At 42.5% G+C, this 25372-nt stretch overlaps 1 protein-coding gene across 4 annotated transcripts in view; it reads left to right on the top strand.

The window, feature by feature from the left end:
- The window catches only part of amotl1 (angiomotin like 1), a 148372-nt gene that overhangs the window by 38750 nt on the left and 84250 nt on the right, over positions 1-25372 (top strand). Inside the window, exon 1 of one of the 4 annotated variants that reach the window (XM_073043318.1) lies at positions 7503-7786. The exons of 2 other annotated variants lie outside the window; for them this stretch is intronic. Coding sequence is in view for 1 of the 2 variants with exons in the window: in XM_073043317.1 (XP_072899418.1) it covers positions 7531-7609 (79 nt within the window). In the remaining variant the exon portion in view is untranslated. Of the gene's footprint in view, positions 1-7502; positions 7787-25372 lie in introns of those variants that run through there. One more of the 4 variants, XM_073043317.1, reaches the window with a different exon arrangement.

Here is a 25372-nt window from a genome sequence, read left to right as displayed (position 1 = left end):
TCAATAATGTTGAGAAAGTAGACATTGCGGTCGGTGGAGGGAAGGGGGCCCTTAAAGTCAACACTCAGTCGCTCAAAGGGGCCTTGATAAGTTGCGCCTTTTCAGGACGGTAGAAGTGCGGTTTGCACTCAGCGCAGACTTGGCAGTCCCTGGTCATCGTCCTGATGTCCTCAAGGGAGTACGGCAGGTTCCGGGCTTTCACGAAATGGTAAAGTCGGGTGACCCCCCGGGTGGCAAAGATGTGCATGGAGGGCGTATAGCTGGTCGAGCTGTGCGCTGGCATATGCTCCCTGGGATAGGGCATCAGGGGGCTCATTGAGCCTTCCAGGCCGGTACAGGATATCATAATTGTAGGTGGAGAGTTCTATTCTCCTCCGCAAAATTTTATCATTTTTGATTTTGCCCCGCTGTTGGTTGCTAAACATGAACGCAACTGAGCGCTGGTTGGTCAGCAAGGTGAACCTTTTGCCGGCGAGATAGTGCCTCCAGTGCCTAATAGCTTCCACTATGGCCTGGGCTTCTTTCTCCACCATGGAGTGCCGAATTTCAGGGCCTTGAAGGGTACGAGAAAAGAATGCTACTGGCCTGCCTGCCTGATTGAGGGTAGCAACAAGCGCGAAATCGGAGGCGTCACTCTCTACTTGGAAGGGAATGGTCTCGTCCACCGCATGCATCGTTGCTTTGGCAATGTCCCCTTTAATGCGGCTGAAGGCCGTGCGGGCCTCAGCAGAGAGGGGAAATGTGGTAGACTTGACCAGGGGGCGGGCCTTGTCTGCATAATGGGGGACCCATTGGGTGTAATAGGAAAAGAAGCCCAGGCACCATCTTAGGGCTTTAAGAGTGGTGGGAAGAGGGAGTTCTATCAGGGGGCGCATACGGTCGGGATCAGGGCCAATGACCCCGTTCTCCACGACATACCCAAGGATAGCGAGTCGGGTGGTTCCGAACACACACTTGTCCCTGTTATAAGTAAGGTTCAGGGCTTTGGCCACTTGGAAAAATCGTTGGAGGTTGGCGTTGTGATCCGACCAGTCGTGACCACAGATGGTGATATTATCCAGATTGGGAAATGTGGCCTTCAGTTGGCACTGGTCCACCATCCGGTCCATTTCCCTCTGGAAGACAGAGACACCATTTGTGACACCGAAGGAGACGCACAGGAAGTGATAGAGCCTGCCGCCCGCCTCGAAGGCGGTGTAGGGGCGGTCCTCTGGGCGGATGGGGAGCTGGTGATAAGCGGATTTCAGATCTATTGTCGGGTACACCTTGTACTGAGCTATCTGGTTGACCATATCCACGATGCGGGGTAGGGGGTACGCGTCAAGCTGCGTGAACCTATTGATGGTCTGGCTATAGTCCACCACCATCCTATTTTTCTGCCCAGTCCAAACAACAATCACCTGGGCCCTCCAAGGACTTGTGCTTGGCTCAATGATCCCCTCCCTGAGCAGCCGCTGCACCTCCGACTTTATGAAGGCCCTGTCCCCCGCGCTGTACCTCCTGCTTTTAGTTGCCACAGGTTTACAGTCGGGGGTCAGGTTGGCGAACAGCGGTAGGGGAGGGATCTTGAGGGTGGAGAGGCTGCAAGTGGTGTCGGTAGCACAGCTGTCGGCATGGTGCTGGGCGGGACGTGTGGTTCGGTGTGTGTGTGTGTGGTCAGTAGCGGGGTATATGACGAAGTCCTACAAAACTGAGGATTCCTGACAGTGAGTGGTGGGAGGGGCCCGTCATATGCCATAGTCACACTTTCGAGGTGGCTCTGGAAGTCCAGCCCCAATAGCACAGGCGCGCACAGTTGAGGCATGACCAGTAGCGCAGTTCCGATATTCTGTGCCCTGCACCACCAATGTCGCTACACAACCCACCCGGATATCTGTGGAATGTGACCCAGAAGCCATGGTGACTCTCTGGCTTACCGGTCGTGTCACGAGTCCGCAGCGTTGCACCGTGTCCGGGTCAATAAAACTCTCAGTGCTGCCCTTGTAAAACAGGCAGCTAGTCCTGTGCCCCTCCACCAGGATGTCCTCATTGACCTTGCAAGCTGGTGTGGGGCGCTTTGGTCGAGGGTTATGGAGGCCAGAGTTGAACTGCCGTCTTGGTGCCCGGTAAGCACCAGTGGGTTGGGGGCGGGGCGAGGTGGCGCCGACAAAGATGGCCGCCCCCATGCCTCGCATGAGGCGGGCAGGCAAGATGGCGGCGACCAAGATGGCGGTCCCCATGCCTCACACGCAGCGCTGTCCAACCCCACTCGTGGTTCAGACTTACAGACCTTGGCGAAATGGCCCTTCTTCCCGCAGCTGGAGCAGGTCGCTCCTCGGGCCAGGTAGCGTTTTCGGGGGTGCTTTTCGAGTCCGCAGAAGTAACACTGCGCGGACTTGCGACTGGCAGCAGCTGTGGTCGGTCTTGGAGAGTTCGTGGACTCACGACTGGCAGCGGCGGCGGTGAATTCGCTCGCGGGTGGCAGGGTCTGAGGTGTCCACGGGACCGGCGGGGGATCGCGCGGCTGGACAGCATCAGCGTTGTGCAGAGCAGCCTCCAGTGTGTCGGCCGTCTCAATCGCCGAGCGATTTTCCAGCAGCCGCTGGCGCACGTACACTGACCTGATCCCCGTAACAAAGGCATCTCGTACTAGCAGCTCCACATGTTGTTCCACCGTCAGTCCTCTGTAGTCGCAAGTTCGCACGAGTGTCTGTAGGGCTCAGAGAAACTCGGCGCTCGTCTCGTCGGGTCGCTGTCGCCATGTCGCTAAGCGATGTCTTGCATAGACGGTGTTCACCGGCCGCAGGTACTGTCTTTTGAGGGCGTCCAATGCCTCTTGGTAGGTCGGCAGGTCCCTGATAAGTGAGTAAACTTTCGGGGTGACCCTCAAAAGGAGGATTCTGTGCATAACAGCGGGCTCAGTCGCACGAACCTCCTCCAAGTATGATTGGAAGCATGCAAGCCAGAGTTCAAAGGCAAGAGCTGCTTCTGAGTTTTGCGGGTCCAAGTCTAATTTTTCCGGATGTAAAATACTTTCCATGTTTTAAAACTTCCAGTCAATAAAATGGATGCACCATCAATAACTCTCTGAGACGTGAGGTGAGATATCGGCTTTTATTGACTGGAAGAAAGAACAAGCAGTAATTGACCACCATACTACATCCTGGAGACTGAGGGCAGGGGTCAGGCCCCAATCGCCTTTATACAGGGACTGTGGGAGGAGCCACGGTCAGTGGGAGGAGCCACAGGAGCAGTCAGCGGTGGAGGGGTGGGGGTGTGTCCAGACAGGACACCACAGTTCACCACAGCTTCAAATGGTGATAACTCAATAAAGCAGCATTTACCATTAAGGACCCCCATCACCCAGGACATGCACTCTTCTCATTACCACAATCAAGGAAGGGGTACAGGAGCCTGAAGACACACACTCAATTGTAACTTTTGGGTGCAAGTAGCAGCTTAATCTGAGGGAAGACAGCCTCTGGCCCAGCCAAACTTGAGAAATCTTGTTTGGGCGGATGCTGTGTGATATGTACTTCTGTTACAAATCAGTACCATGGAATAACAAACAGTACACAATATGTAATTAAACTATCATAATTTTTAATTTGACTATAGGTTAGTAAAGAAACAAAAAAAGAAAAAGGGCCCATTCACATGAAACAGTCTAATGCGCAACGTGATTAGACATTCTGTCCATTTGTTCCCTGTTGACCTCTTCTGAGTGTCACTGACCCCTGGACCCTCACTCCAAGTCCACTCCATCCAGCAATCTACCAGCTCTCTCCACTCACGTCTTCTCTCTTCATCTCTCGCCAACAAAAGGCCACAAAATCCCTGCTCCCAGACCCACAAGAAAGAATAACATGCGTCTCATTGGATGGCGCACATTCCAAAGCCCCCGTTATCTCTAGTCATAACCCAAACACTGCTGCTACAGAGAAACCATTACATTAATGGTGAAACCTTACAGAGAGGCCATTACGTTAGCAGTGAAACCTTACAGCGCGTTACACAACATTTCAGGAACAGCTTCTACCCCTCCGCCATCAGATTTCTGAATGGTCAATGAGCCCATGAACACTACCTTACAGATTTTTTTTTGCACTATCTACTTAATTCATATATTGCAATGTACTGCTACTGCAAAATAACAAATTTCATGACATACGACAGTGGTATTAAACCAGATTCCTATTCTAAAACTAATCTAATCTAATCTAGTCCTTAGAATCACATAGAAGATAAATATGACCCCTCGGCCCACATGGCTATGCTGAACAAGATGCCTGTCCATACAAATACCATTTGCCTGCCCTTTGCCCATTTCTCTCTAAATCTTTCCTATCCATGTACCTGTTCAATGTTGCAACTGTACCTTCCACTATCACCTCCTCCAGCAGTTCATACCATATATATATATACCCAATCTCTCAGTGTGGACAGACTTGCCCCTCTGATCCCCTTTAAACCTTTCACCTCTCAACTTAAACCTAGAAATAGAGTTTGTGCCAGTTGTTAAAGATGACGACTTCCCAGTGTTTAAACATTTGTCTTTTGCAATCCTGTTTGTTGGACAAATACAACAAAGCAGTGATAGGATTGAGAGAGGTAACTTTGAGGTAAACTTTGGGGTTTCTGGGCCAATTGAGCAACCCATTCGTATCACAATGCAAACCTAGACCAAACTTGGATCTGTGATCCACAAAGAAATGATCAAAGATCATTGCTGGAACTCTCAAATGACAAAGAGTTGAGATATCAGATGGCAACCTATATTTCTGCAATTGTACATCAATACTGATAAATATCTGGGGCATGTAGTTTAAAATAAAAATGCTGAGTCAGTTATCTATTATTGAAACTACAACTTGTATAGAATTTCTTCTTAATGACAGCCAAGAATTTGGAACTTCTCCACTGTACTGCCAAAATGTTAACAGAACCCTGCAGGGATTCTGTTTACATATGTCAGGTGTACAGAGATTTAGATCAGGTTGCAATCTCCTGTCATCTTGCTGTCTTGTGGGGAAAGTGCTCCATAATGACAAACAGGACGAAACCTTTCACCCAGCTCACAGGAGCACCTCTACTTCAAACATAGAGGGGTCCAAGCCACTCTTCCCCTTTGATATTGTTTTATGTTTCGACCTTGGTTTCCTTCCCCTCTTCTGTTTTCCCATATCCTTCTTACCCCATTTACAGCCTTTAGAAAGTGTAATAAATGTTTAGAAACAATTTCAATCACATGAAGCTTGAAATAAGTTTCATCCACCCTATGGTTACTTAAATGGTCAGATTGTTTTTGGACATCAAATGCACCCTATTAGATAGGTTGCCTGGAACTCTCAGTGTTGTTCCCACCAACACAAGTGTGTGGATTCATCCAAAGTTCTAATACCTGAAATACACATTTAAATAGTGATTAGGGCCATATCAATCCACAAAGAAAGAGTGTGCATGTTTCAAACTATCCTGATTTCAAAATACATCTCTGGACCTTGATCACTTCCGGGTGTAAATCCTGGAACTTCCCACCTAACAGAATTATGGATTTACCTTCACCAGCAGGATAGCAGCCATTCAATTCTTCACCTCTCCTGCCTATCCCCTCCCTGCTTTCCCTCCCCCACCCCTTAATCTTTCCTCTGATTGGTTTTCCACCCTCTCCCCGCCTTCTTTATAGGGCCCCTGCCCCCTCCTTCTTTAGTCCTGACGAAGGGTTTCGACCCGAAGCGTTGACTGCTTCTTTCAACAGATGCTGCCCGACCTGCTGAGTTCATCCAGCTTTTTTGTACGTCTTGATTTGACCACAGCATCTGCAGTGCACTTTGTGTTTACAGCCATTCAATAAGATGGCTCTTATAGGATATTAGAAATTCTTATGGGATATTAGAAATGGGCAATAAATGCAAATGACATATAGATTCCACAAAAGGAATAAATAAAAAGGATAGTTCAGACCCAGTGCTCATTTACTAAGAACTACACTACAAGATTTAATCCTATGGATTTACCGTCTATTAATGTGACCCAACAATTAGCTGTCTTAAATAATATCAACATCAGATACTACCTGAGCTGTGGGAGGAATGATCAGGATGAAATTTGTCCCATTCAAATAGTCAGTCTGTTTAACTATATATGTAAAATATTTGAAATCAGATATTAGCAAGATTAACACTATTATTTTAATCAATATGCACATCAAGAATAAACAAAACATCGAGAAAAATAGTGCTAGATGCATAAATAATAGGAATCTGAAAATAACAAAGCAAAGACTGCAGGACTTTCATTCTTTCAGTGGTAGGACGTCTCCAGAAATCAAAGGAATTAGACAATATGAAAGTTACAGTTGGGACTTTCCCTTGCAATCTCCATTATTTTGATGCATTAATTGTTAAAGACAGAATAAATGTATACCTACAAAAATATGGATTTTTTGTATGATGTATTAAATCAAGAGAAATAAATTCCAAAAGTTTCTCCACCTTTCTTCACCATAAACCAGCGTAATGTATAAGCAATAGGGTTGTATTTGCTAATGGAGCATATCACATTTTCTACTAATTACTAAAAAAAAGATATCAAACATGCCCCAGAAAGAGAGAGCATGGATTACTGAGGATGAAAATTTACCCCCAGGAGATATGGTCCGGCCATCACCGGACTGTAACCAAGTCCCACTAGAATACTGACCTTTACTACTTGAGAATCTTGAAGAATCATTTCTTTTCCTGCCTTAGGTTTAAAAATACTTTAATGATATTGAAATGAAAAAAAAATACTACTTAGTTGAACATTTACTTTAACATTGTGAAGGATTTCAGTCAGTGGTACTTCTGGTGATTGAGGTCTGAATATTAATGTGATTACATCCACATATTCGCATGGGTCAGACCATAGACCATGATAATAAAAGCAATCAGGCCATTCAGCCCATTAAGTTTGCTCCACTATTCAATCATGGCTGACTTTTCAACCCCATTCTCCTGCTTTCTCCCTATAATCCTCAACCCACTTACTAGTCAAGAATCCATCAATCATTGCCTTAAGTACACCCAGTCATTCGTCCTCCACAGCCCTCTGTGACAACAAATTCACCACCAGCTGGCTGAATAAGTTTCTCCTCGCCTCAGTTCTAAAAGGGCAAAGAGGAAGATAGAAGTATTGTGATGTGCCTCAAACTGGGTTAGCAATTTACAGTATGATTACAAAAGTTACTTCATTCTTGCTAATTCATCTGATTTGATAACGAAATAAATTCCTCCTAGTAATATTGGATCGTCTCTTGGGCTATAATGTGCCTGGTTCAAGGAATAATACATTTTATAACAGTTATGCTGATCGGTAAACAGACTGTCTAGAATACATTTCTACTCCACAGCAGGTACGCTTGTGCAGGTATCCTGTGGAAACCAGTGTTAATGACAGGTGAAGTCTTGCCGCCGTCGGATACTTGGTGGTTGTACAGCGACGCTAGGACCCAGAGCGCCAGCGCTCTGCTGCATTAGGTGAAGCTATGTCATTCCTCTCATTCCGTTGTGAATGGGGCTGATTGTTGTTGGCTGGCGCTGTTCTCCGGCTGAAGGCTTTTCCCCCTCCATCAGCCCCTCGGCTCAATTCGGTTCGTTGGTCTTTTTCTCTCTGTTGGGAATGGGGGTTGGATTGCCAGGACTGATACCCAAATCGATAGTTCCTGCAAACTTTTGAGAAGCTTGATGTTGGCAGAGGCAGCAGGGACATATCTGCAGACCGGACGAGAAGGTTTGAGGATTGCGCCGAAAGTTTCCACTGATTACCGGTACTGCTGCTGTCTACGCCAACTTGTGCCGTGGAGGGAGGAAGGGAGGGTTGGCGGGGGCATGGAGGTCGAGGGAAGCGTTGCCCGTGTTCACTTCCAGCCTGCCCGAGAGAGGGGCCGCCCCGGGGGTGGCTGGGCGTTGCTCCGCTGGCGGCCGATGAATGGGAAGTGGGGAGTGGGCTCGGCTCACCTGCCGACATGTTGACTGTTGGCTTCTCATTCGCGGCTGAAGTTGCCTCCTGTCACTGGTTTTCCCCTCGAGGCGCGAGTGGTTAACGGGAGAGGTGTGTGGAAAGTTTGGGGGGGGGGGGGGAGAGTATTAATTTGTGTTCACTTAATCATCGGCAGGGCCCACCGTCAAGGTACAGTTTAACATTTAAAGTCGAGCTAGGCTTCAACATTTGTGGATTATTGTCCGAGCCTCTCCGTGGCTGTTGCCCCAAGTACATTATATGTTTTATGGTAAATACTATGGACTTAATCGGAGTAACTTGTCCATAAATGCCCGCTTTTTCTCCGACTGGTGAAAGTTTTGCAAAGAAATTCTGATTTATGACAGGCACATTTTTGATGGGGTCAGTCCCTACTTCACCGCCGGCCAGTTTGCGCAGCTAAGGCCAGCTGTAGTCCGACTCTCCGCGCCCACTCGCCCACAACGGGTTCGACTTTCGGTGTGTGGACGCCAGAAACTGGCGGGAGCTTGTACAAGGCGACTTCCCGACCGAACGGCCGCCTCCTTCCACCCCGTAAACCGAGGGCGGGTTGTCGGCAGCATCCGTTTGGAGCTAAGTTACAGGGACCCAGGTAGAATCGCCTGGAACATTTGCTAAATGTTATTTCGATTGTACCCTATTTCTTCTTTGAACCAAACTGGATGACATCAGAGTTGACTTTTCTTCCCGCCTTCTCACAAAAAAAAACCAGATTTACCTGGTCTTCTAACATCCTGCCAATGGACTGGACAAAAACCCTCTTCACACCCAGCTATTCCAGTGGTCTTCTGGCCCACCTACCAAACATTTGAACAATCAAAACTCAACACTAAGCTCCATACCATATGCCATATATGACTGCAAATTGTCATTACCAAGTAGTTGAAATTCTCATATTTAGATTGGAACATGGGCTTGTCATGCTGTACTTCAAATCTGTTTTTCTCAGATTCTGGTCTTCTGCTTTTAACCTTAGCAACTAGATCCCAAACACTAGATTCCCTCCCAAAATCGGTTTCTAAAGCCCCCAAGATTCTTCTTAAATTCAGTCTCCAACATTCTCTAATCATCCAAATTTGCACATATGCCAATTTTTGTGTAAATATACTTCTGTGATGTGCCTTGAAGTATTTTTTTTACATGTAGAAAAAGTATCAATGTAAGTCATAAACAGGGATTCTATAGATGCTGGAAATCCAGAGCAACACACACAAAATGCTGGAGGAACTCTGCAGGTGAGACAACATCAATGACAGTGAATGAACAGTTGATGTTTCAGGCTGAGACCCTTCATCAGGACTGGAAAGGAAGGGGGAAGAAGCCAGAATAAGAAAGTGGGCAGAGGGGAAGGAGTACAACTGGTAGTTGATGGGAAAAGTTTGCAGAAATATTGATTGTTTATTCATTTCTGTAGATGCTGCCTGACCCGCTGAGTTCCTCCAGCATTTTGTGTGTTGCATCAAATGTAAATTATTGTAATTTTTTAGAAAATGTTTTTTTGCTTGCTGCTCCACTGTGTTGACTCTGCTTTTGTTAAAAATAACCCCCCCCCCCACTAGCTGCTGTGTGTCATTGAGAAATGGCCATATCACTCAATTTCCCATCTGCTGATTAGTAAAATTCCTTGATGTGGAGTTTAGTTGCATATCACCTGTTGATGAGAGCCGCACATATTTTCCCCATGTATTTACCAGATAGTTAATGTCTTCGTGGCCATTTCTTTTGTCCCCAATTAATACTTGTACAAAATAATTATGCTTGCAATAGTAAGTGGGTTATCAATTCAGATCCATTTAAGTAAAGTTTGCTATACAGCAGTACTTTTAAAATTCTGATTCACTTTCACTACTTCCTTTTACCCCTCCTTTGTATTTCACTCATTTTCAATTGAGATGATACTCAAGTTGGTCATTTATAGGAGTTTCTATTCCTAAAAGTATCACGTGTTACATCATAAATAGTACTGCTTCCATCTTTTTGTTCTTATGTGGTTCAATGCAATTAACTCGAGTTGTATTAGCCCACCTCATCCCCTTTACAGATGCAAATCATTGATGTACTACATGAAAATGGTCCTTTTAATGAAATAGTGATTTCACTGTCCAGGGGTTATTTCCTGGGGTGTGGGGGGAATTCCTATTTGTTCACATGAAATCATAACTTTGTCTACAAGCTACCAATGTAGACACAATTACTAGCCAGTTGTAATCCTTTGCTAACCAGTGGTAACAAACTTGCGGTAGAATTATATTCTGATTAGTTCCTATCAGTTGATAATCAGCAGTTTCTTAGAACACAATCTTTAAAAAGTCAGGATTGATTCAGGTCAGCTACTTGCCACAGGAGGTCACCCATAATGTGCATTCCAACTTCATTCTATCCCAATGATGTGTTGGTGCCAGGCTTTAGCGCTAATCCTACAGTATTAAATGGCATCACTGCACTTCTATAGTAACGGTGAAAACAGTGTCATCTGTTTTTGGTTCTGATGTTATCTCCAAACTTGAATGGTTCACCCTGTTAAGATTAAGCTTATTACGTCAGTAAAAGTTAAGGAAAAGAATGTTTTGCTCAATTAACATGTTTGATTTTTAACAGCACTTTTTAATTTTTTTATTACTTCATTTCTGTTACTAACTCTCGTTCCCTTGAAAATGAACTCATCATTTTTACTTAATTTATCTTTTGATGAAACAGTATCTGGAGAAAGTTCAAATGGATTTGATGCATTCCTGTGAGAACCAGTTTTATAGATGTTGACTGTATGTAAAGGATAATTAGCTTTACAAGAAATTATAGCAAATTCTAATGGGTGGGGTGAAAATGGAGTCAAAGAAGCTTCCCCTATAAACTAATCATATTAAACTTTGCAAACTTAATATATCAAATCTGAGCCTCGGTATAGCATAGTTTCAGATGTAACTGTATCCCTGTTGCAGTGTGTTTTTATCCCAGGGTTATGGGCAGTAGCATTTTCAACAGAATATAACAGATCTTTGTTTGTGGAAGTACTGAGGGGAGAGCAAGAGATTCTGGTAGAGGAACAGTGATCCAGCACTTAAGATTGATTTTACAATTTGCAGCTGAGTGTTACATCAGTAGAGATTGAGTATGGAAAAAAACTTGTGTGGATGTTGGAGAGATATGGTCAAACTATCTGTGTTCAGCCTGTGTTGTATGAAAACGAGAAGTTTCAAAATTGGGTATATGTTTTCTTTACATATGTAATTCAGGTATAAGGTTGTACCACAATGCCTAAATTACACTGAGGTTTCTCAGCTGTTCTAGTAATCTTTGAGAAGAAATCAGAATACAGTAGTTCATAAGACAACTTAATACTTTTGCATTTCATTTGATTAGTCCCACATACTTCATGTTTTTATCTCCCTGCCAAAAACCTATTTAGGTTGTCTTAAGTATGATGGAATTCTTATCATGACTTCCAGAATCACTTTTGTTCAATACATTTACCGCCACACATTAAATCTAAATTGAATCGAATTCTGTTTAAATTTGGCAGATAACTCATTCATCTGTATATAGTGTATAGAGATATAGTTATTATGCAACTGTAGTGAAATGAGTGTATAGAGCTTAATTGATATTAAAGCTTTACTGCAGTAGCTCTAGCTCCATCTGTCATCTGCAGAATCTCTTTTGTCCATCTATCTATCTATCTGTGTCAATGCAAATCACTGAATGAATATATACCCATGGGAACTGTTGAAGCCCTCCATTGGTCGGGATCAACCATGGCTGGTGTGTACGCAAGCTAGGGCAGTATGATATAGAGAGAAAATTTGCTCATGCAGCAGGCTCCCCCTCTCCAAGCAGCTGAGGAATCCAAAGGAAGGGCAGTCATCAATACGGTGTCGCAGGAGTTGCCATTCAGCATTGAACTCAACATAGAACTGCCTTGGGGACTCCAGGTCTGGATTTTTCCTCTGGGTTTACTCCAGAAGCCTTCCCCTTGAGTGGGTATAGTTGCAAGGCAGTGGAGGTTTGAGATCAGAATTTCCTTCTAGATGAGCTTCCAACCACAGCTGATGAGCCCCATCTGCCTGGAGCAACTGGTTTTAATGCACCAGTAACCTGCCTTTGCCTCTTTTGTCAGTTGAAACAGTTCTGCTGGGCTTAGTAGCTAAGCCACATGTGAAGACCAGGAGCTGGTCTTAGATATCAGAGGCTGTTTGAGATACATACCACTGGGAGCATGTAATAGGTAGTGGGAGCTTATCCGCACTCTCACCCTTTGGCTATTGGCTATGACAACCTTAAGAAACCATTGGAAACTAACGTAAATATATGTGGGATGGTTTAATCACTGAGTCCTAACTGATAGCTACTTTGGGTGTTTTGGGGTGTGGTGTTAGTCCGTTAATGATCATGACAGTCAATCAATGTCAAAGGAGCTATAGTTCCTTTACAAAGACTCTGCAGGTTGCTTGAAGTGTGGCTGGTATTCTGTTCCATGCTGGTTGAAGAACTGACTTTTCTACTTCTGTATCCTTAAAATAAATTAACTCATTGTAATTACTGTCAAGTATTGCATAGTATAGACCCAATATACAATACTTAGTCATCAGATTTCATAGCCATAGTAATATGTAACCCAGTTCTCAGTAGATGTGAAAATGTGGCACAAATTGGTGTTGCATTTCTGACAGAGGCATAATGATAACTGTAAATGCATTTCTAAAGTTGAGGTCAATGGATAGTTGTCAGTTGTAAAGAATCTTTCTATTGTTTGTATCTGTAGCAAATGCTGTTGAAAGCAGTACCTTGGTGATGGTTAGAAATGTGTACTTTTTATCTTTTATTATACTCCCTCCCTAATTTACATGTACTCATCATATCCCCTAATGAAAGACAGGTCATGCAGGAAGTCTGTGAAGGTGTTATGGTGATGTGATCAGTTGTTTATTATATTTCACACTTTTATTTTGATGGAGGTTTTGAGATGAATAATTGTGTGCATTTACAGGTAAGGTAGATAAGCAGGGAAGAGAACGTTATAGTTACATGGCCCCCTTTCATAACCTGGATTATCCCTGTGCTTTACAACCGTTGATATATTTTTTGAAATGTAGGTGAAGTGAATAAAAGGAAACTTGTGTAGAGTAATGCACACAAAATGCTGGAGGAACTCAGTGGGTCAGGCAGCATTTATAGAGAGGAATAACAAGCCAACATTTCGTGCTGAGACCCTTCAACAGAGCTTGTGTGGAATTAAACACCAGCTTGAGCCAGTTACACCAAAGGATTCAATGAATTTGCCACTTTGGGATATGCCTAACACCATTACTTTATGATTTACTAATAAGTTAGTTTATTTTTCCTAAATGTAATCCCCCTCAAGATGATTTAGTTATTTAGAGGAACTTTCCTCTGAATTATTTGAATTAGAAGACTCCTCCCTTCTCCAGCAATGTCATCAGTCATTAACGTGAGTGCAGTAACTCATTGCAGATAAATAAATGGGACTTGTATCCAAATAACGAGCGTCTCACCGTTTTGTCAAGTTGGCCCTGGCTGTGATCAAGGAATGTATCATGGAATGTAAATTGTGAATGTGTGCTTCATCCAGGAGCACTAATATACTGCTTTATTTTATTTGTCCCTAACATTATTCCATAATGAGTATTTGTTGATATGTTGGCATTGAAGTTGACACCATTCAAGGTGTAGTTTCATGTCTAGGAAATGTCACAGCTAACTAACTAGGGTGCACCCCTGATGTTATTTGAAATGTAAAGAAATACAGAAGGACTTTCCTTCAAAATTCACACACAAGTTTGGACATGGATAAAGTTGGAAATGGGCATTTTCCGAGTTTAGGCTGCAGCGCTACCTGCTGCTTGTTGGAATAATTAAATACAGTGCAATCACAGCAATGTCACTGAAATCAATAGTGGAAACTACTACCTAGAGACAAGTGGGGCTAATATTTTGTTAAATACATTCACTTAAGCAAAGAGTAGCATTGATGAGCGGAGAGCTAAGCTCTCATGAAAGACTGTGTTTGGGTCCATATTGTGGAGGTGAGCAGGTCAAAGCTCAGAGTGCATTTATTATCAAAGTATGTATAAATGATACAACTTTGTGATTCGCCACAAAGCAAGAAACCCTAAGGAACCCAGTGTTTTTTAAAAAAAGAAACCAACATCCAATGTTCAGAAAGATGAAAAAAAAACACAAATCATGCAGGCAGTAAAAGCAAGCAACAGCAATCAGAACCAGATTGAGTCCTTAGGCCCAAAGCAGCTGGCATAGGCCCTCAGCCTCAATCTCAGTTCATCACACAGTAGGGCAGATCTCCGTGAAGCACTCAGATACAAAGCGTTTAACAGCCTCCCAACCTCAGCACCGCGGAGAGAGGAGTGAACATCGCGGAATGCAAGCGGAATTGGCCCAATCCTCACCTCTGGTCTTGACACCCTGCCTTATCGGTGTATCTGGGGCAGTGTTTGAATCATCCAAGCACCGCGGTGGTCATTCCCCCACACTAGGACCCAGGCCATGCCTCAGCGATACGCTCGGGGCCTGTACCCCGCTGCCCAGCCCAAGGCCGTTCTCGACCTTTCCAAATAGGCTTGGCATTTAGGGTGATCCAACCTCGTCTCGGTTTAGGTGGATGAGCTCTGAAACTCCTCAGCACTGACTCCTCTCTCATTCGTTTGCTCTGGCTCCATCAACGACTCTGTCTACATCTGAATCATACCTTGACTTTGCTCTGAACACTTCTCAAGCATGTCACGCTCCAATTTTGCATCGCACCCACACGGCTTAACGCTCGAGTTGGCCTCGTCTTCACTTGCTTCTTCATTGTTTGCAGTGGTAGTTTGCCACAGTTGTTAATAGAAACACGGTTGTTAATATTTAGTCATCCAGGGATATGGCCAGCTGTCTCAGGACAGAAGAAAATTATCCTACAGGGATTAAGTTTCTTTATATTTAAATACAGGAACAAAATAATTATGTTTACTGCTGCTAATGAATGCTTTTAAATGTTGCTAAGAAATGGTTTGTAACGTTCATCCTAAAAGGGAATATTGCCATTAATGCAACCACCTGAGTTTTGTTTTCTCCATTGAAGTTAATCAGATATGGTGCATCAAGGTTGCTCCTCTAATTATTTGTTACCCTGTCAAAGTGAAATTTTGCTCAATATGTTTCAAATTTTGTGTTGATGCACAAAACCAAGATATGGTGTAGTGTTAACAATGCTTTCTTACACTATAATGATAGTAAGCACTTAAGATGTTACAATATTCCCAAGGATAGAAATGAGGACAGTGAACATCTCTTGGACATGAATTTAAAATACACTTTAAAGCATTTTTAAAAAAATATTTTGTGCTATGGGCTTTGGGACTGGATTGATACATCTCAAAATGGCACTTCACTTCCATCAGTATCAAAAAGATCATGTCTGTGGTTGCATTTGTGCAGAATGTTGTTCTTGTATGTACAGAAAAGAAACTCAAAGACTTAAGTGAATTGTAAAATGCTGCTATGTTAATAACGACGACCACTGATTAGGCTCTCATAAACGTCCTCCTACCATTTGATATTGGAACCCCCTCAGAATCTTCCAGAAAGGTCAGTCTCATATTTCGAACACTGCAGATCAGCTCAAATTCACTCAATCTGTTCATTTCAGGAATTGACCTTGTGAGCCATCCCTAAACAGCCGGCAAAACAATATATCCTCCTATAACTTCCATAAAACTTGCTTTCCTCTTACATTATTGTCAACATATATGGAATATTACACTTGGGCCCTTCCAACTGCATAGGTCTTTTAGATTGTAAATGTTTAAGACCCAAGCATTTATTCAAAGCACAAAATAAATTTATTGTAGAACTACATATATGTCACCATATATGACCCAGAGATTAATTTTCTTGCAGGTATCGTCAATAAGTCCATAATAGAATAATAACCATAATAGAATCAATGAAAGACCACACCAGCTTGGGCATTCAACCAGTGTGTAGAAGACAACAAACTGTGCAAATACAAAAAGAAATAAATAATAATAAATAAATAAACAACAACTATAGAGAATATGACTTGAAGAGTCCTTGAAAGTGAGTCCATAGGTTGTGGGAATGTTTCAGTGATGGGGTGAGTTAAGTTATCCCCTTTGGTTCAAGAGTCTGATGGTTGAGGGGTAATAACTGTTCCAGAACCTGGTGATGCAAGTCATGAGGCTCCTGTACTTTCTCTCTGATGGCAGCAGCGTGAAGAGAGCATGTCCTGGGTGGTGAGGGTCCCTGTAACAACACTTCATGCAGATGTGCTCAGTGGTGAGAGGGCTTTACCCATGATGGACTGGGTCATATCCAGTCCTTTTTGAAGACTTTTCCATTCAAGGAAATTGGTGATTCATACCAGGCTGTGATGCAGCCAGACAATATTCAAAGTTTAAAGTAAAATTTATTATCAGAGTATATACATGTTACCACATCCAACCTTGAGATTCTTTTCTGCAGGCATACTTAGCAAATCTATAGAACAGTAACTGTAAACATCAGGAACTGTTAACTGCAAACAAACTGTGCAGGTGCAGATATAAATAAATAGCAATAAATAACGAGTATGAAATAACAACATAAAAGAGTCCTTAAATGAGAGTAGCTGTCCCCTTTTGTTCAAGAGCCTGATGGTTGAGGGGTAGTAACTGTTCTTGAACCTGGTGGTGTGACTCCTGAGGCACCTGTACCTTCTACCTGATGGCAGCAGTGAGAAAGGAGCATGGCCTGGGTGGCGAGGATCTTTGATGATGGATGCTGTTTTTCTATGGCAATACTTCAAGTAGGTGTGTTCAATGGTTGGGAGGGTTTTACCGGTGATGTACTAGGCAGAATCCACTACCTTTTGTAGGATTTTCCACTCAAAGGTATTGGTGTTCCTGTATCAGGCTGTAATGCAGCCAGTCAGCGTGCTTTCCAGCACACATCTATAGTACACGAGGAAATCTGCAGATGCTGGAAATTCAAGCAACACACACAAAATGCTGGTGGAACGCAGCAGGCCAGGCAGCATCTATAGGAAGAAGCACTGTCGACGTTTTGGGCCGAGACCCTGAGTCTGACGAAGTTACTGACTCTCCATCTCTGATCCTCTGTTGATTACTGGCTTATGGACTCTGGTTTCCCTGTCCTGAAGTCTACAGTCAGTTTGTTGGTCTTACTGACATTGAATGAGAGGTGGTTGCTATTACACTACTCAGTCAAGTTTTCAGTCTCCCTCCTGTATGCTGATTCATCACCCCCTTTGATACTGCCCACAACAGTGATGTCGTCAGGCAACTTCTATATGGTGTTGGAGCTGTACTTAGCCACATAGTCATAGGTGGGGAGCAGGGGCTAAGCAAACATCCCTGCATTGCTCCTGTGCTGATGGAGATTGTGAAGGAGTTGATTTTGTCAATCTGAACTGAATCGGGTCTACAAGTGAGGAAATCCAGGATCCAATTGCACGAGAGATTATTGAGGCCCAGGTCTTAGTGTTTACTGATTAGTTTAGAAGGGATGATGATGTTAAATTCTGAGCTGTAATCGATAAAGATGTATGCATCTTTCTTGTCCAGATGTCCCAGGGTTGTGTGAAGAACCAGTGAGATAACATCTGCTGTGGGCCTGTTGTTTTGGTAGCAAAGTAGAGCAGATCCAAGACACCATTCAGACAGGAGCTGATATCCTTCGACACCAGCCTCTCAAAACTCTTCATCACTGTGGATGTAAGTGCCACTGGCCAGTAATCATTTAGACAGTTTACCACGCTCTTCTTGGGCACTGGTACGATTGAAGCCTGCTTGAAGCAGGTGCGTACCACACACTGCTGGAGCGAGAGGCTGAATACACCAGCCAGTTGGTTGGCTTAAAGTTTTTAGTACTCAGCCAGGATCTCCATCTGGATCAGGTGCTTTCCTTCGATTCACTCCCTTGAAGGCAGCCTGCACGTCATCCTCAGATACTGAGACGGAAGGATCATCGGGAGACATGGGGATACGCAATATACTCTCCACTACACACATATAGACGTTTGTCAAAGTTTTAAATGTCATGCTGAATCTTTGCAAACTCCTGAGGAAGTAAAGCTGCTGCTGTGCTTTCTTTGTAATTGTAACTACATGCTGGGCCCAGGACGAGTCTTCCGAAATAATAGCACCAAGGAATTTAAAGCTGCTGACCCTCACCACCTCTGAACCGCTGATGAGAACTGGCTCATGGACCTCTCATCTCCTGTCCCGTGGAGGGGGTGTGTGGCTTATTCTGCTTCCATCGTGATGGGTTAGTTTAGAAACTGCAGCTGCTCTTCTCATTGGGTGGCTACCTAGTGTCTGTCTCAAATATCCTGGATATAAGGAGTAGCACGTGTGGGAGCTTATTTCTCTCTCCCATTGTTTAAGGCATGCTGTGCAGAACCCCTTGAAGGTCTGCTTCACGTGCACTTTTAACTAAGTATCTATTTGTTGAATATTTAGTTTTGTAGTTTGTGTAACCTGGGAAAACATGTTTTCTGTCTCACTCACCAAAGCCATGAACCTGCTTCGATGTTACAGCAACAGAAGTCAATAATCAGCTCCTTGGTCTTGCTGACATTAAGAGGTTGTTGTGGAACCACTCAACCAGATTTTCAATCTCCCTCCTATATGCTGATTCATCACCACCTTTAACTTGGACTAGGACAGTGGTGTCATCAGCAAATGTGTATATGGCATTGGAACTGTGCTTATAGTGACATAGTCATAAGTATAAAGTGAATAAAGCAAGAGGCTTAAGTGCCCAGCCTAGTAGTCCACCTGTGCTGATGGAGATTGTGGCAAAGATGTGACCACTCCAAACTGATGGGGGTCTGCAAATGAGGATCCAATTGCACAAGGAGGTATTGAGACCAAGGTTCAAAGTAAATTGATTATCAAAGTCAGTATAAGTAAGTATATACTGACTTGAAATTAATTTTCTTGCAGGCTTTTACTGGAAAAAGAAGAAATGCAAGAGAATTTTAAGAAAAAAACTATACATAGACAAACAACCAAAGTACTAAAGAAGACAAACTGTGCAAATAAAAATAATACTGAGAACGAGTTGTAAAGGAGTCCTTGAGAGCGAGTCTGTAGGCTGTAGAATCAGTTCAGAGTAGTGGGGAATGAAGGGATCCACTCTGTTTCCAGACCCTGCTGTTTGTAGGGTATTAACTATTCCTATGGATTTGGAGAAGTTTGACAAAGTTTTTAGTGACACACAGAATCTATGCAAGCTTCTAAGAAAGTAGAGATGCTGCTGTGCCGCCTCTGTGATGAAACTTGTGTGCTGGTCCCTGGACAGATCTTCTGATATGTTAACGCCCAGGAATTGAAAGCCACTCACCCTCTCCATCTATCCCCCTTATTCCTGTAGTACCTCACTTTGTTACAGCTTGCCAACTGTACTTGAGCCTTATGTCCTGTTTTCGCTTTTATTGATCACCTGTTAATTGTTTCTCCATGTTAATAACTCATATTTCATGAACTCTTCTGTAGGTGCCTTGAAGTTGTCACCTTATTAAATGGCTTCTGAAAATCCAAATATGGCATTTCTCCTTCCCCTTTATCCACCCAGCTAGTTAGATTCTCCAAGAACTGTAATTAGTTTGTAAGACACTTCCAATTCTTAAAAGCATGTCGAATCTACTTGATTTTACTTTGACTTTTTTTTAACTACTTGTTCAGTAGTGAGATACTGTACACACGTACATTAGAATTTTATAAGGGTCAGATTGTTTGCTAGATTGGTCGCATTTAAAATCTTGGACTTCTTGCAACAAAGTGTAGCTTTACAGTAAATCTTACAGTGAGGTTTGTTTATAAGTAACTTAAATTCATTGCATACAAGGGATCCCTTGTCAGAATATGTATGTTTAAAGAATCTTTGTGTCAAGTCCCAACATTCCTGTTTACCTCGCATGGGATTAAGATGGTGAGCACTGCTAGTTTCACTTTTACTGCAGCCTAAAAGTCCAGGCCTCAATGTTTTCCTTATTTTTTTAAGCTAACTGGTCTGTAATATTCAGGGGCCTCGTCAATGTTTCTTGTAGATTTGTTACACAATCAGTTTTTCCTTTGTCCAAAAACAGAATCATGAATGATCTTGTGCCTTTTTCTTAAACACTTTAATGTAATTAGTGTCAATAATTTATTATTCTAAAATTATTTGCATTTACAGAATGGACTTGCTGCCATTTTCATGAGCTGAAATCATGGCTGCAAGCTGGAACTAAGGTTGTAATAAGGTCATTCTTCAATTTAAATTCTGAGTGTATTTAACTGGATAGAAGCTTGGTACTCCAACCACATGCTGAAATAGATAGATAGATAGATACTTTATTCATCCCCATGGGGAAATTCAACATTTTTTCCAATGTCCCATACACTTGTTGTAGCAAAAACTCATTACATACAATACTTAACTCAGTAATAATATGATATGCATCTAAATCACTAATTCAAAAGCATTAATAATAGCTTTAAAAAGAAAAAAAAAGTTCTTAAGTCCTGGCAGTTGAATTGTAAAGCCTAATGGCATTGGGGAGTATTGACCTCTTCATCCTGTCTGAGGAGCATTGCATCGACAGTAACCTGTCGCTGAAACTGCTTCTCTGTCTCTGGATGGTGCTATGTAGAGGATGTTCAGGGTTTTCCATAATTGACCGTAGCCTACTCAGCGCCCTTCGCTCAGCTACCGATGTTAAACTCTCCAGTACTTTGCCCACTACAGAGCCCGCCTTCCTTATCAGCTTATTAAGACGTGAGGCGTCCTTCTTCTTAATGCTTCCTCCCCAACACGCCACCACAAAGAAGAGGGCGCTCTCAACAACTGACCTATAGAACATCATCAGCATCTCACTGCAGACATTGAATGACGCCAACCTTCTAAGGAAGTACAGTCGACTCTGTGCCTTCCTGCACAAGGCATCTGTGTTGGCAGTCCAGTCTAGCTTCTCGTCCAACTGTACTCCCAGATACTTGTAGGTCTTAACCTGCTCCACACATTCTCCATTAATGATCACTGGCTCCATATCTTTTCTCTCCAGTAAGGATTGCCCTGTGACACCTAGACTCTGTTTCCTCAAAATCCCATTTCATGGACTGGGAATCTGTCAATTGAACTTTAAAATTAATAGATGGTCTGATAGGGGAAAAGGTGCCTTGATGTTTTTAATTAATCTACTTGAATATTATTTCTGAGTGTGTGGGTTACTGCAAATGTGTTTAGAACTATTTTTAATGGTAGTTTCATGCACTAGTGTTTCATTCACAAATGTTTTAACCTCAGTGTTAGCTTTAACAACAGGTATTCATGTGGGTGGGATTTTTTTTTCTTGATCAAAAATGTCAGGCTAGATTTTAAAATCTGGTTTCTACATTTAATTAAGATAATTAGATTTTATAAAATGTAGATTAAATGTTTTTATTTAATAATTGCATTTAATCTTCAAAATGGGAAAAATGAAGCATTTAATGGAGAATTTCTAGCTGTGGGGACTTTGTGTTCAAATGTATCTTTGGGGTAGATCTCCAGAACTACAAATGCCTATAAAGTTAAAAGCATGACCGTTTTCTGTTTTGAACATTTGAAAGCTTTACACTTTCATTGTGAAACAGGGTTTCCAAATCATTTTATGTCACTCTTGAAGTTCAACCAGACAGGAACAAGACACCTTTGTGGCCTAACTTGTTTTTGATTTGAGAGTAGTATTCCTCCACGCCTTGTCCCTCTTTGAGTGTTGCAAGAGAATTTAGGTCAAATTGTCCAGAGAGCAATCATTGTTGGTCACTTTTGAGATGACTGTGTGTAATAGCACTGGATTGGGAATGCTGTAAAGTTAGTCACCTTGAGTTTTTATCTTATGCTTGCTTCCTTCCTTCCTTCCTTCTTCATCATATTTCAGTGCTTCCAACGCTCAACTCATTGCTTCACTGCTGATTCAGACTACTTACCTGACCTCTTCCCAAATTATCTCCCAATCCTATTCTTTCTTGTGAAGATGAGCAATTGAAATTTACTCTGAAGGATTCACCCATGCAGCAAGCACCAATGACACAGCAATACACACAAAATGCTAGAGGAACTCAGCAGGCCAGTCAGCATCTGTGGAAAAGAGTGCAGTCGACGTTTTGGGCTGAGACCCTTTGGCAGGACAGATTCTAGCATCTGAAGGTTTTCTCTTGTTTGTGATTGGAACCATAGATGCTACCTGGCCTGCTGAGTTCCTCCAGCATTTTGTGTGTGTGTTGCTTTGGATTTCCAGCATCTACAGATTTTCTCTACCATTGACTCAGGAGAGTCTGCAGAAGCTGTAATTGCTGAGTTCCTCCAGCATCTTGTGTGTGCTGTTTAACAGTCATCAGTGGCCTGTTGCAACATCAGATTAATTTATCAGAATTCCTAGCCTATAGTCCACCACACAAAAATGACCTGTTTTCTACTTGCACTGTAACCAATCTTCATTCTGTCCTTTTCCACTTTGCTTTTCTAATCTTCCCTAAAATGCTACCTGTGATAGCGTGTTCAGCTTCTTTCTGGTCTTTAATTGCATAAGATTTTCTTTTAATTCCTTATTGGGTTTATCAGTATTGACTGACATTTATGATTTTTAATGTTGGATTTTCCATAAATGAAAAGATTTGCCCAACATTTCTCATCTGAATCGGATTATATCTTAGTATTCACTTCTTAATAGAAAATTGGTCTCCTGCTGCCTTAGACAGTTCTTTTTGGACAAGGAAGACTTACTGTACCATTGTTTTGTGGGCTCTGAAATAGTTGACGAAGCCACAGTGAAACCCACAGATTCTGACTTAAAGGGGACAGGAACTGGTCGACAGGGTGACCTAGTGCTGTTTTTTTGAAGTGGTTTGCTTCTTCTGACACTTAAAGCCTATAGCCTGAGGTTCTTGATACCAAATGCTCTTTCCACACTTTTAGTGGTCATGGGCTAGAGTTCCCAGGAGTCATTTGGGATGTGACACTGCTTCAATGAAGCTTTGAGTGCATTCTTGAATCAATATCAATATCAATCTCAATCTCTCCCCCTCCCCCTCCCAATGAAACTCAGAATAGACTGTTTTAAGGTCTGTTGTCAGGCATGCAAATGACTTGCACAGTTTAGCATAGCAGACTGAACATAAATGGGGCCTGAATGCCAGGAATGTCCTTTGTGAGAGGACACAGGTATTGTTTTGTTTAGTCTTTCTGTGAATTTGGAGGATTTTGATGACACGGGATCTGGTTATTGACTTCATGAGGAAGAAACCAGAGCCAGTCCTCATCGGGGGGATCAGAGCGGAGAGGGTCAGCAACTTTAAACTCCTCGGTGTTATCATTTCAGAAGACCTGTCCTGAGCCTAGCATATAAGTGCAACTACGAAGAGAGGACAGCAGTGTCTCTACTTCCTAAGAAGTTTGGGAAAATATGGCATTATGTCTAAAACTTGAACAAACTTCTATAGCTGTGTGGTGGCGAGTATAATGACTGGCTGCATCACAGCCTGGTCTGGAAGCACCAATGCTCTTGAATGGAAAAATCCTAAAAAAAAAAGTAGTGGATACAACTCAGTCCATTACGGGTAAAGCCCTCCCCACCGTTGAGAACATCTACATGGAGCATTGTTGCAGGAAAGCAGTATACAACATAAGAGACCCTCTTGCCACCGGGTCGTGCTCTCTTCTCGCTGCTGCCACCAGAAAGAAGGTACAGGAGCCTCAGGACCCACACCACCAGGTTCAGGAACAGTTATTACTCCTCAACCGTCAGGTTCTTGAACCAAATGGGGTAACTTCACTCGCCCTGTCATCGAATGTTCCCACAACCTATGGACTCATTTTCAAAGACTCTTCATATCATTTTCTTGGTATTTATTATCATTATTTATTTTTTCCTTGTTTATTTGCACATTTTGTTGCCTTTTGCACACTGATTGGCCACCCTGCTGATGCGGTCTTTCATTGATTTTATTATGATTATTGGGTTTAATGAGTGTGTCTGCAAGAAAATGAAACTCAGGGCTGTATATGGTGATATGTATGTACTTTGATAATAAATCTACTTTAAACACAATATCGGTGGTTTTCCTTCAGAGCCTTGAGCTAGCTGCTGTAGATAGTTCAGGTCTCAGAAGGATTTCAGAGGGGTAGGGATCGCTGCTGCAGAGGAGATTGAGTTTTACATCAGACCTGAGGCCCTGATCTTCAGGTACATTTTTCCTTCCTCAACCAAGTGTTGTAATGTGGCATAAGGGAGCAGTGAATTGAACCGTTGTTGAAAAAAAGACTCAAGATATAGGAATAATATATTTTTTTTATTATTGGGATAGGAATAATATTTTATTTTATTATTGGGATGGACCTTTATTGGTGGAGGGTAGTGGAGGCAGATAGTACATCCCCCTGGTCTTTTGGGTGTTGAGTGTAAGATCATCCTCTCGTGCTTTAGTGATTGGGCTGATAACGTCTTGAAGCACATCTTCTGAGGTTCACAAATGTAATAATTCATCAGGTATTGCAGCTTGATATTTGAGGTTTAGGTGCATCCAAATACAGCACGTCTGCTCTTTCCCCTTCATTCACCCGGCTAGTCAGATTCTCCAAGTGTAATCAGTTTAAGACATTTCCAATTCTTAACAATGTTGAACTCTACTTGACTTTACTTTGATTTTCTCTACTTGTTTGAAAATGAGATTCATGCATTAGAATTTTATAAGTTTCAGAATGTTTGCCCAATTGTCCACATTTTAAAAAATAAGGCTTTCTGCAGCAAAGTGTAGCTTTACAGTAAATCGTGCAGTGAGGTTTGTTTATAAATAACTTAAATTCATTGCATACAAGGGATCCCTTGATTCCATGAAGAGGCCTGTTAATCACAGACTGGAGGAGAGCTAAATCATTGACAATGTCAGGATTTGTATGTTTAAAGAATGTTTGTGTCAAGTCCCAACGTTGCTGTTAACATCATGGGATTAAGATGGTGAGCACTGATAGTTTCACTGTTACTGCAACCTAAAAGTCCAGGCCTCAATGTTTTCCTTATTATTTTTAAAACTAACTGGTCTGTAATATTCAGGGGCCTCATCAGTGTTTCTTGAAGATTTGTTAGTTCTGTAATATAGTCGCTGTATGATATCTGAGGTTTGAGTAATGTTTGTTATTCCATCTGCCATTTCTTTCCCCATTCTACTAATCTGTCTGTCCTTAAGCAGCCTCTCTACTTTCTCAAAGCTACCTGCCACTCCATGTATCTTTATGTTGTCTGCAAACTTTGCAACAAAGCCATCAATTCCATCATCCAAATCACTGACATATAACATAAAAAGCAAGTCCCAAC

This window comes from Hemitrygon akajei, chromosome 4, assembly GCF_048418815.1.
Source record: "Hemitrygon akajei chromosome 4, sHemAka1.3, whole genome shotgun sequence".
NCBI lineage: Eukaryota > Metazoa > Chordata > Chondrichthyes > Myliobatiformes > Dasyatidae > Hemitrygon > Hemitrygon akajei.
This window is presented reverse-complemented; position numbering and strand designations above follow the sequence as displayed.